The 11,785-nt window shown below is 41.1% G+C and overlaps 1 protein-coding gene across 1 annotated transcript; it reads left to right on the top strand.

Annotated features, from left to right (window-relative positions):
• Positions 1-533: 533 nt before the first annotated feature.
• On the top strand, positions 534-10,181 carry SERPINB10 (serpin peptidase inhibitor, clade B (ovalbumin), member 10). The gene is made up of 7 exons (XM_009073826.1): positions 534-701; positions 1,669-1,752; positions 3,283-3,420; positions 5,351-5,468; positions 6,225-6,367; positions 8,745-8,912; positions 9,780-10,181. The coding sequence occupies exons 1-7, from the start codon at positions 534-536 to the stop codon at positions 10,179-10,181; spliced, it is 1,221 nt and encodes a 406-aa protein (XP_009072074.1).
• The last annotated feature ends 1,604 nt before the right edge of the window (positions 10,182-11,785 follow it).

Below are 11,785 nucleotides of genomic sequence, written 5' to 3'. Positions count from 1 at the left end.
TCCAAATGTGGGATTACCAAGAACATATAAAAATCTACATATCTCTAGTAGCCTTCAAGGGACACGCAGTGAATCACATGAATTCATCATGCTTTATTCAGCATAAAATAATAGTACAGGAAGTTTAAACAAATAGAAAAAAAAAAGCCCAAAGCAGCACAGTAAGAAATGAGTCTGTTTCACTCGCTCAGAATCAAAGAATAATCCTATGAAACTTAAGCAAAGAGTAAATGGGGTTTTGAAACATGTTTGGTCTGTGAATATCTCTAGCTAAAATCGTGCTCAACTAATGAAGAATAAATAAAAAAGCTGAGGACATTGAGAGTAGTGGGGAAGGAAGAAATAATGCAGTCTTAAAAAGAGACCTACTAGCTAACTGCATTTGGTCTCTGTTCAATATTTTATCCAGGGACACCCTCTAACTGTATTTAAGGAGATGCAGGCAATCTCCCACTAGCAGCTTTGTATGTTTTAAAAGAATAGATGAAGCAGTCATCACCTCTCTCTGACACTCATTTGTCTCAGGTGTATCAATGGAGTCTCTCACAGTGTCCACCAACAACTTCACTCTGGACCTTTACAAAAAGCTGAAGGAAACTTCCAAAGGTCAAAATATTTTCTTTTCTTCTTGGAGTATTGCAACTGCTCTTGCCATGGTCCATCTGGGTGCAAGAGGTGACACTGCAGCCCAGATGGCTGAGGTAAGCTCTGAAATTAGAAGTGTATCACCTTATAGGTGGTTCTAACATAAAGTGCATTATTGTTCTACCTATGGGGAACAGAAAGAAATAACATGGGAGAACAGTGACCTGCCATAATGTTAGTACAGGAAATAGTCCCACTCACACTGTCAGCACCACAGATCACTATTGTTGCACCTTATTTCCAAGATCTCCCTGTTCTTCACTACTCCTACATTACATTGACAGTTCCTAGAGCATCGCAAGTGGTCTGCCAGGAAGAAGTTATTGACACTAGCGACTACTGTTGGTCTCGCTTGGAACTCTACATTCCATTTTAATTGCCCTCTGAACAGAATAATTCACCTGATATAGTGCTCAAATAGTAATGAAGAAACAACTTTATTGAAAAAAACGAATATGCAGCTAAGATGCTAGATAAAGAAAATCTGGAGATAATGTCACTGCTTCTAGACCTCAGCTGGTTCTGGCAGCAGTGTGTGCTTTTTCATACTGAATACAGAAGCTAGCAAGCTCTCCTGAGCATGTGTTTGGCTGCACAGGAGCGACACAAATATCTTTGTGATATAGTTAGTCCATAAAAACTGCAATCCTCCCACATTAAATGCACAATTTTACATTTGTGTCATGGTAGTAAGACTCCAAAGTGCACCATGCTTTTGTTTTGTTTGGTCATGACCTGAAAATAGATTCCATGCCGCTAAGCATGAACTAACCATTTATCTAAATAAAATCATGTATGAGCCACAATATTGATCCATTATTAGGCAGTCAGCTTGTCAAAAATCTATATAGTAACGGTACTGTTATAGACTTAATTGAGAGTACTATCTTGTCCTCAATAACTTTAATATGCTAACTACTATTAGGCATGGCTGGTGAATTACCATAGAAAACTAACATACTTATAACCCTTGGGTATCTCCAACAAACAAGCTGTCTTTATGAACATTTATCATCATCACAGGTTCTTCATTTTAACCAGACTGCAGGAGAAGAAGGTTCATCTGAGACAAGGCCTTCTCCAGGGAGACCAAAGAAAAGAAAAATGGTATTTATTACAACAAAAGACTCAGAGAGAAAAATGGGATAGTCCAACACAACTACTGCTTTAGCCTTCTAACATCTGCTTGTCTTCATTCTACTATCTACTGTTTTGCTTCAGTAAGAACTATATATAGAAAGAGAAAATGTGAATGAATAGGTAATGTTACTGAAAAACTCATGAACTCAGTCCTTCAAAAGCGTGAATAGGTAATGTTACTGAAAAACTCAGTCCTTCAAAAGCAGAACTGACACACTAACAGCATTTTGATTGGCTGGGCTGTGGTAATATCAAGAAATCAATTGTCCTAATATGCTTTGGACAATTCTATCTCTTATCAGCTTCAGGTTGGTTTTTTGTTTTCTATAGTGAAAAACAGCTACTGTATTCACACCTGATTCCAGCCCTACCCAATAAAGTCCCTTCTAGCTTTCTCATGCACTGACACAGCAGGTAGACAAAATTCTCTTTTAAGGTAATGCAAAAAAGCTTGTAAACTCAAACAAGCCATGCTTTTTTTCAGTGTAGAAACTAAAAGACAGTTCAAAGAAATTAAATTAGAAAAAACGGAAATAAGAGGGGGAAGAGGGCTTTATCATTCTTTCTCTAGATGGTGTGGGATGATTCTTCAAGATGAGTCATTACATTCACATTCAATTTTGCAACTCACTTACTTCATAAGTTTTAGTAAAGTCTGTCTAATCTTGTCCTTCAGATATTTTCCTCTATTACCTCTTCATTCTGTTTCCATCCCATTTCAAAACCCAGCTTCTGCTACCCTGTGTCCTCAGGCTACCAAATTCTTTCCTAGGTGTCCTTCTTAGCAGCTAACATCTCAGCACGAGTGAGAAAGGATCAGAGCAAGGAATGCCACCTGACCAACCTTATGACAAGTCACCATGAGTCAATGGCAGAGACTCTTGGTGTCTCATGTGCAGGGCATGGTATACAATATGGAGAAGGTGACTGCACCCAGGCAGCTGGTGAGGAGCAGCTGACAGACAGCAGCTTTTTCCTCCATTAGCAAAGCAATAGCTGGCGACAGCTGGCAAGTAAGCTCATGCTCCCTAAAACCATGGACACTGACATCCAGGACAAGCTCCGTCCAAAATCCAAACAACAACAGCAAAAAATACGTGAAACGGGGAAAATTTGTATAGTTGGTTAGGTCCATGCCCTGATATTAGTATCTGTGAAAACAGAACACCTCCTCAAAAGCTGCCAGGCTGCATTGATGGGTCCTTGTGAAACTGAAAATTAGGCCTGACCATGACAAAAATGAGATTTGAATTCCTGGGAGCACCATCAACAGATGCCCCCAAAGGCCTACACAGCTCTGCGGAAACATATCATCTCCCTACAGGCAGAAAACAATTTATCCAGTTATACACGGTGTTGCAAACATGCAGCATATTAAAAAAAGAGTTTAATTCACTGAAACTCCTTTTAAATTAAAACAACTTGAACAATTAAAATAAACATAGGAGGTGCAACAGGAAAAGAAAGGTTCCATACTAACTGGTGTCTCTTTCCAAGGATCCTGAGCACAAGCAAGCTGAAAACATCCACTCTGGCTTCAAAAAGTTCCTGTCTGCCATCAACAAAGGCAGAAGCACCTACTTGCTGAAGAGTGCAAACCGACTGTATGGGGAAAAGACCTATGCATTACTGCCTGTGAGTTGGACATCTTTACTAGAGAATATGCTGACTTTAAGAAGCATAATCAATGGACATTATAAAAAAATTCCAAATGATAGCACTGTGGTTTTAGTGAGAACATAAGAACAGGGCTAGCCTTGGACAGAGGTCCATCTGTCTCCAACAGTGGGCAACAGTTAAGAAAATGCATGAGAACAAGGCATGCTGTGTAGTGATACTTCTCCAGAATCTGCTGTGGTCACCTGCAGCTCAGGGACTTCCTGAACCAGAGGACATGTCTGCTTAATAGACCTTGATAAGCTGTTCTTTCAGGAGTTTGCAGACTTGTCTTTTGAATCTACTTCAACCCTCAGCACCAGGATTTCCAAAGCTGAACTATACACTGTAGGAAGCACCTGTGCCTTTTGAGCTTGTTATCTGTTGGCATTGCTATTGGTTTATTTCTCTCTTAAAGAATGCTTCTCCACCATCTCTGGTCACCTTCATCCCCCATCTCTGTATCTTTTATACTCTAGCATTTCTGAGGCTGAGGAGACCAGAGCTGCATTGAGAACTCAGACAGTGGGCACACCATAGCATTATACAGTGCCATACTAGGAGACACTTTTATTGCCTGCTCCTTTCTTTGGAACTCTTAAACTTTAATTTGCCTTCCTGGCCTTAGGCAGATGTTTTTTCATGTAGCTGTCCATTATAGCTTCACTACCTGGTTCCTAAACAAGAATAATCACTTTCTATACCTTACACTTCACTGGATCACTTAAAAATATGTTTAATGTAAACATTTAGACTTCGGCTTTATAGAATAAAATGCTTTAGTACAGACTCCTACACATATCCCTGTGGTATTCCAATAGTAAAAACCTTTCACTGTGAACATTAATTCCTCCTACTCTTGGTTTTCAGTCTTTTAAATAAACAAGATGTATCTCTGTAGTCCCACAGACGCTCAGCCATTGGTAAGAACTCCTAGGAAATGCCATTTGGTAATCCAAAAAGACTGTAATGGCTCAGTCTGATTACCTATATGCTTCCTGGCACCTTCAGAAAGCTCCAACAGATCTGTGATTTAGGATCTCCTATTACAAAATGCTGTTGGCACTCTTCCAATAAGTCACATTAATCAGTACTAAGCAGTACGCCTACTACACCTATTCTATTCATTTGCTCCATACCAACTTGTAAGTTTGTAATTACCTCTATCTTTGAAATCTTTTAAAACTGACATTGTATTAATCCTCTTCCAGTTTCTTGGAAGGTGGTTTTAAATAAGATTACTGTTCTTTGATCTTGGATGCCTGAGTAATTTGCAATTTGTCCTTCTGAATGTGTATTGCTAATTTTCTCCATAATCTCATGTACATGTGCTTTACAGAGAATCCAGGGAATTTCCTGCTGGGAATCTCCATGAACTGTTTCAGAGCAGACAGCAATGCAAACGTTAATCCTGCTTTTCTGCCATGACTTTATTCTGCCAGAACATCTCCTTTATACCTGAGCCCTCACAAACTTTTGGCAGGTTCCTTGCCTCTGAGGCAAACTAAAAGCCTATTTTCAGCTTTATATGAGACTATTCTTCCCTCTTATACTGAATACTACATTGTAAAGCAAGGAAAAAAGTATTTAAATTATATAAAAAGGTCATTTTGAGATATTAAAAAAATGTGAAGAATGTTTTGTGGATATTTCAAATTTGCACCTTCAATTTCAAACACAAAAGTCTGAAGACTTAGTTTCCCTGAGACTGAAGCTTGATAGGTCCTTGCTTAATATTTAGTATAGAATATATTAGACTTTATTATAAGGGTTATCTCATTTGAAGCAAATTTTATTTTTTTAAATTATATATTAGCAGATTGTATGATCTGTTGAAGTGATTATTTATAACATTTTTATTACTCAAATATAACTAAATAAGCATACATTTTCTAATCCTATTTTTCAGAAATTCTTACAGCTCATTACACGCTATTACAATGCAAAGCCACAAGCTGTAAACTTTAAGACAGCTGCAGAACAAGCCAGAGCACAGATCAACTTGTGGGTTGAAAATCAAACTGAGAGTAAGTATCACCGTTATGGCTTTTTTCTTGTCTCACTTTCAAATACTTTGTATTTCCATATCTATTGCTTTTGCCGCCAAGGATCCATAAAAGATGGAAGGGGAAGAAGGTGATGAGCAAAGTATGGTTAAATATATTGAAGAATGACTCTCTCCAAACCTAACTGCTGCTCTTTATAAGGTCCTTCCCTTGATTCTTTATGCTGTAGCCTCTTCTGAATTACTGACATTCAGAAGGATAAACAGGTAGATACTGAGGGGCTCCACAATGATTAGCAATGGTTTCATTTCTGCATTCTTCAGCTGCTTGCAACCAGTTTCACAGAACACCCAAGCTATTCCACTTTAACCACTTTCCAATGCCATTTACTACCAGAACTCCCATGAATATATTTAAAAAAATAAAATTATAGAATCATAGAATGCCTTAGGTTGGAAGGGACCTTAAAGATCATCTGGTTCCAATCCCTCTGCTGTGGGCAGGGACATCTTCCACTAGACCAGGCTGCTCAAAGCCCCATCTAACCTGGCCTCAAACACTTCTGGGGATTGGGCATCCACAACTTCTCTGGGCAAAATGATATAGAGATACTTCAAAAGCCATTTTTACCATATGTACACCATACAAATGTAGACTAAAAAAATCTCCCAAATGCAAACATCTTTGCAAGAGAGGTAGGCACAGAGAAGGCACAATTAAAATTAGAAAGTTACACAACCACACTGGAATAACCATCCTGTTTGTCTGATTTTGAAGGGAAAATACAGAGTCTGCTGCCTGCAGGATCTCTCCATTCTGGCACTGTGCTGGTCTTAGTAAATGCCATTTATTTCAAAGGAAAGTGGGAAAAGAAATTTCTGGAGAAAAATACTTCTGAGATGCCCTTCAGACTAAGCAAGGTAAATTCCTTGTCTATGCGCCTATAGTCTATGTCAATATGTCTGTTACTGAAGAGTAAATATTTCACTTTTAATTCATATGCCAATGCAACACTACTTATAGCTGGGCACATAGTATAAACTCAATGAGAATGGCAACTGTGAAAGTAAGTCAGCATTTTCTTATTTATCCATATCCATGAGAACAGGAATCTCAATTAACAGCTCCTTGGTATCAAAACACTTGAGAACAGTTAAAGTAAAGCTAAAAAGAAATTAAGTTAAGCAAGTTGATTAAGGACAGGAAAATGTTTTTCTAAGTACCATGGTCCTATTTTCAAATGGGACCAAGTTCCTTTTGAAAGAAATGCTTACACACCTATGGCTCTCTCCTGCTTTAGGGACTATACCCAGAGTTCAAGGGAACTGACCCAGCTGTTCTTTCCTCACACACCCTGGGTGATGTGCAAACCCTCAGAGGGAATTTTCATGGGGGTTTGTCATTTTAGCTGAGTGTGTGAGAATGATCTATTCAGTATCTGCTGATAGCACATTATTGAACTAACAGTATTTAAACGATCACGTGCTGACAATTCACAGTAGCTGACTGCATGCATATTTATGGACTGTGTCAAAAGCAAGCAAACCACTGTGTCAGTGGAAGCAAGCAGTTCATTTGGCATAGATTAAGAGTGCAAATATCTTTTGTATGTCAGGCGACGTGAAGCGATTATGTCGATGATGTCACTGTGTACCCAAAACCTACTACGCTACATGTGCAGTTTTATGATCCATCATTGCAGATGGTTGTGGTGGATGACCTTGGCTGGCCACAAAGTGCCCACTGAGATGCTCTGTAACTCCCCCTTCCCAGCAGAACAAGGGGAGAAAAATAGGATGAAAAGCTCATGGGTCAGGATAGGGACAGGGAGATCATTTACCAATTACTGGCATGGGCAAAATGGACTCAACTTAGAAAAATTAATTTAATTCATTGGCAATTAATCAGAGTAGGTTACTGAGAAATAAAGTGCCTACCCTCCACCCCCACCCCCCCCTTCCAGGCTCAGCTTCGCTCCTGACTCCTCTACTGTGCCCCAAAGTAGTGGAGGGGAACCGGGCATAGGGGTTCCATTCAGCTCATCACATGTTGTCTGTGACCTCCTACCTCCTCGTATTTTTCCCCTGCTCAAGTGTGGGGTCCCACCCATGGGATACAGTCTTTCACATCCGATGTAGGTCCTTTCCACTGTCTGCAGTTTTTCAAGAACTGCTCCAGTGTGGTTCTTTTCCGTGGGGTGAAGTCCCTTAGGAATGGGCTGCTCCAGCATGGGTCCACCACAGGGTCACAGGTGCTGCCAGAAAACCTGCTCCTGAGTGGGATCCTCTCCGCATGGTCAGACGTCCTGCCAGGAGCCTGCTCCAGCATGGGGTCACCATGGGTTGCAGGGTGAATATTTGCACCACCATGGTCTTTACCACAGGCTGCAGGGTAATCTCTGCTCCAGCACCTGGTGCACTTTCTCCTCCTCCTTCCTTGATGACCTTGGTTCTCTGCAGTTGTTTCTCTCATGTTTTCTTACTTGGTTCTCCCAGCTGCTTTTGTGCAGCAGGTTTTACCCTTCCTTAAATATGTTAACACAAAGGTGCTACCAGTGTCACTGGCCGGCTCGGATTTGGACAGGTCTGTCTTGGAGCCAGATGGAACTGGCTCTGCCTGACCCATAGGCAGCCTCTGATGTCTCCTCACAGAAGTCACCCCTGCAGCCTTCTTGCTGCCAAAACCTTACCATGTAAACCCAATACATCAGTGCCAAGAAAGGGATTAATTCACAGGGTACCCAATATCTGCAAACAGATAAACTTTTGCACTTAATAAAAGCACTGTGAACATAACACAGCATAAGGGTTCAGAATACTATTGGGTAATCCAATTCCATTTGGTAATTCGGTCCTACATGGTTTGGGGAAGAGGAAAAGCCAGCAGAGGCAAAGTGAGACAATCAGTATGACCTAGAAGGATAAAATAAACAGCAGAACAATGTCAACATTTTTCACCCAGTCAAGGTCCTCACTCCAAATAATGTAACCTTTGTGAGGAAACATGAAACATATAACCGCAGTTATTTGCTTATGCCATTATTTTACATTGAGAAATATATTACATGGGATTCAGTTAGCAGGTAGTTAGCGTATGTGTCTATGCTGACGTTTTTTAATAAAAATTCCAAAGACTGAAGAGGGTGTGATACAGTCCAAAGGAAAGGCTACTTGGTATCCAAATGCTGCTGAGGCTTGTACTTGCGTTAAAATTTTTTTCTTTACGTTCAATGAAGCAAGTAAATTTCATCATCCTTTTAATGTATAAAGTAATTTTTTGTCTACATTTTTTTCACAGACCAAGACTAAACGAGTACAGATGATGTTTCTGAAAGATAAATTTTTTATATTCCATGAACCAGCCATGAAATTCAAAATCATTGAACTGCCGTATGTGGAAAATGAACTCAGCATGTTCGTTCTCCTACCAGATGACATCAATGACAACACTACTGGTCTGGAGCTGGTAAAGCTGACCTACTGTTACATGACATACACTATAAGAAAGTAACAGGAGCAGATGAATGTGTGAGTGAGGAAGCACAAGTTTCAAAATCACAGCAGAATAGCTCTGACATGTGCATACTTTGCTTCAGAAACTGTAACACCATGATTTCTCAGCTTAGGACTCAGAGCATCTGACAACGTAGTAAACATAGTACATTTAAAACCTGTATCCACACAACTGCCTTTCACTCTTTTGTGTCCTCTCTCCTGTTGCCAGAATAGCATAAGGAAAGCATGGATCACATCTAAATCACCCTGCCCTAGGGTTATCTTCTCCTGAGAGATGTATTAATTAATTTTTATGTCATTTGAAGTCTGCATTTGCACATGATAGTTTGTGGAGAGGTTTCTCAAACTAAGTGCTGACTACCCTGACCCAGAAGGAATCAACAGTCACTCAACCATGCCAGGATCAGTTTCAGATTCTAAACAGATCAGGGCAAACATAGTCATATTTGTACCTCAGTCCCCATGCATTCCATTTATTTATCACTACTAAGAGAAAAATTATCCATATACACACACAGCAAGCAACTATTATTATCATTGTAAGTAACAGGTTGCAAAAAAAAAGTAATATTCTTCACACCAGAGAAAAAATAAACTACTCTGAGAGTTCAGGCCTGTATCTCACCACCTTTAAGAAAATAAAGAGGAGTATAAATCACTTGACATTTTTCAGGATCATGCCCTGTGAATATGGTGCACGTTCCAGCTGTACTCGTTGCTGGTAGCTGGGTTTGTTTCACATGTTCTTGATGAGCATCAAGACAAGCATGTCTTGTCTCTGTCCTTTGCATTCTAACTATTCTTCAACTCACTGCAGGTCGAAAGAGAGCTGACCTACGAGAAATTGGCTGAATGGACCGAAGCAGACAATATGATAAAAGCTGAAGTGGATCTGTATCTGCCCAAGTTGAAGCTGGAAGAGAATTATGACCTTAAATCCCCTCTGAGCAGCATGGGGATACGAAATGCTTTTGACCCAGTTCTGGCTGATTTCACAGGCATGTCAGTGAAGAAGGATCTTTCCATCTCGAAAGTTATTCACAAAGCTTTTGTGGAGGTTAATGAAGAAGGTACTGAGGCAGTAGCTGCCACACGTGTCATGATCATGAGATCAAAAGAACTAACAATGACTTTTAAAGCTGATCACCCTTTTCTCTTCTTCATCAGACACAACAAATCACAAACCATCCTCTTCTTCGGCAGACTTTGCTCACCCTAGTCAGTTACTCCTTGCTCCGCAGAGCAGAAGATGCTTGTTTGATAGCACAGAAGCAAATACCAAACCTGAAACTTTTTCTGTAATTGGGAGGAGCAGAACTTTAACCCTTTCTCCATCAGGCCCACACTCCAGGGCCTGAGGCACAGCTCCTCCAGTGCCTCCCTCCTACCCTGAAGGGACAACCATAGCAGTGCCAAGGGGAGTGCACAGATGCTTTGCATCCTGGTTGTCATTCATGTCATCCGGACATCATAGGTAGCTCTGTCCTAACCACTATTAGCTATGGCAGTTCTATCCCTCCCCCTCACAGCAGTGTGTACAAACATATTTTGGCACAGTCCCTCTCCTCACCCTCATAACAAGAGCCCTTGATCCCAGTGTGGTCCTAGCACTTATTCCCAGCCTGCAGCAATTAGACCCAACTCCTGGTTTTCAGCCTTTGTGTTACAGATGGAGGCAGACCCTCACAACCCATGGCTTGTGGCCATCCCCTTGCTTTCCTTCCACATCCCAGCTCCAAGTCTTCATTAGCTCCCCACCAGCATCATGTTGCTCCACAGATTACTTTTAATAAAATAAAACCAAAAATATACACCTCTATAAGGGCTATTTGCCTCACTCAGACCCTCAAGAATGTATGGTTGGTACCAAAGGTTTAACCTAGAAATAGGGAACTGTGCTCTTAGACAATGACTTAAAGGATATAGGACAAAGTTACGGGGCTAGAAATGGGGAATGTATATTTTAGATAATCATTAAAACAAGACACATAGGATACGGTTACTGGGCTAGAAATGGGGAACTGTGTGTTTTAGATGACGTGCTCACTGGATGGGAATCAGAAGGTGGATGGATCGAACAAGAAAATAGGAGAACAAAGATGTGATCAATGTGTACACTTGGTCTGGGCAAAAGCCCAGAAATAAAAGGACTAAATGTATTGGAAGGGCATCCGAAGTTTACAAACTAACCTGCTAGGTGGTCTCAAAGGCAGACCCTCGGGATCCCCTGGGACCACTGCCTCAATTTAGTAAGCAAGAGCAGTATGATAACGAGGGCAGAAGTTAGGATAATAATTCCAGGGAAATGATTAACCTGTATGTATGGAAATAACTGAGTATGTATGATTTGTGTGTATGGAAGGCTGTAGTTTTTGGAGCCGGGTATGCATGCTTGGCAGAGCGATCCCCCGTGCATCCAGCGCTGCAATACATGATGCCTGTGCTTAATACTAAATCCGTGTTGAGTTTTCCTCCATTTTGGTGGCGCAGTCTTAAGAGGAATTCCTTCACAGAAAGGCTGAATAGGGACTGGAATGGGAGGGTGGTGGACTCACCATCCCTGAAGGCGCTAAAGAGAAGACCGGGCACGGCACTTAGTGCCATGGCCTCGCTGACACGGCGGTGTTAGGTCATAGGCTGGACTCGATCATCTCAGAGGTCTTTTCCGACCCGACTGCTTCTGTGAATTCTGCTACTCTGCCTACAGCGACAACTCGCTTTCGTCCGCAAACAACGACGGGCGGCAGTTAACTATCAGCCGCGCTCGGCCCGGCGGCGTTCGCTGCCCGCTCCGCCACGAGAGGGAGGCAGAGGCGGCGAGCG

The sequence above is a fragment of the Acanthisitta chloris genome, unplaced genomic scaffold, assembly GCF_000695815.1.
Source record: "Acanthisitta chloris isolate BGI_N310 unplaced genomic scaffold, ASM69581v1 scaffold2344, whole genome shotgun sequence".
Lineage (NCBI taxonomy): Eukaryota > Metazoa > Chordata > Aves > Passeriformes > Acanthisittidae > Acanthisitta > Acanthisitta chloris.
The sequence above is the reverse complement of the archived record's forward strand: the minus strand, read 5'-3'. Positions and strand labels throughout refer to the sequence as shown.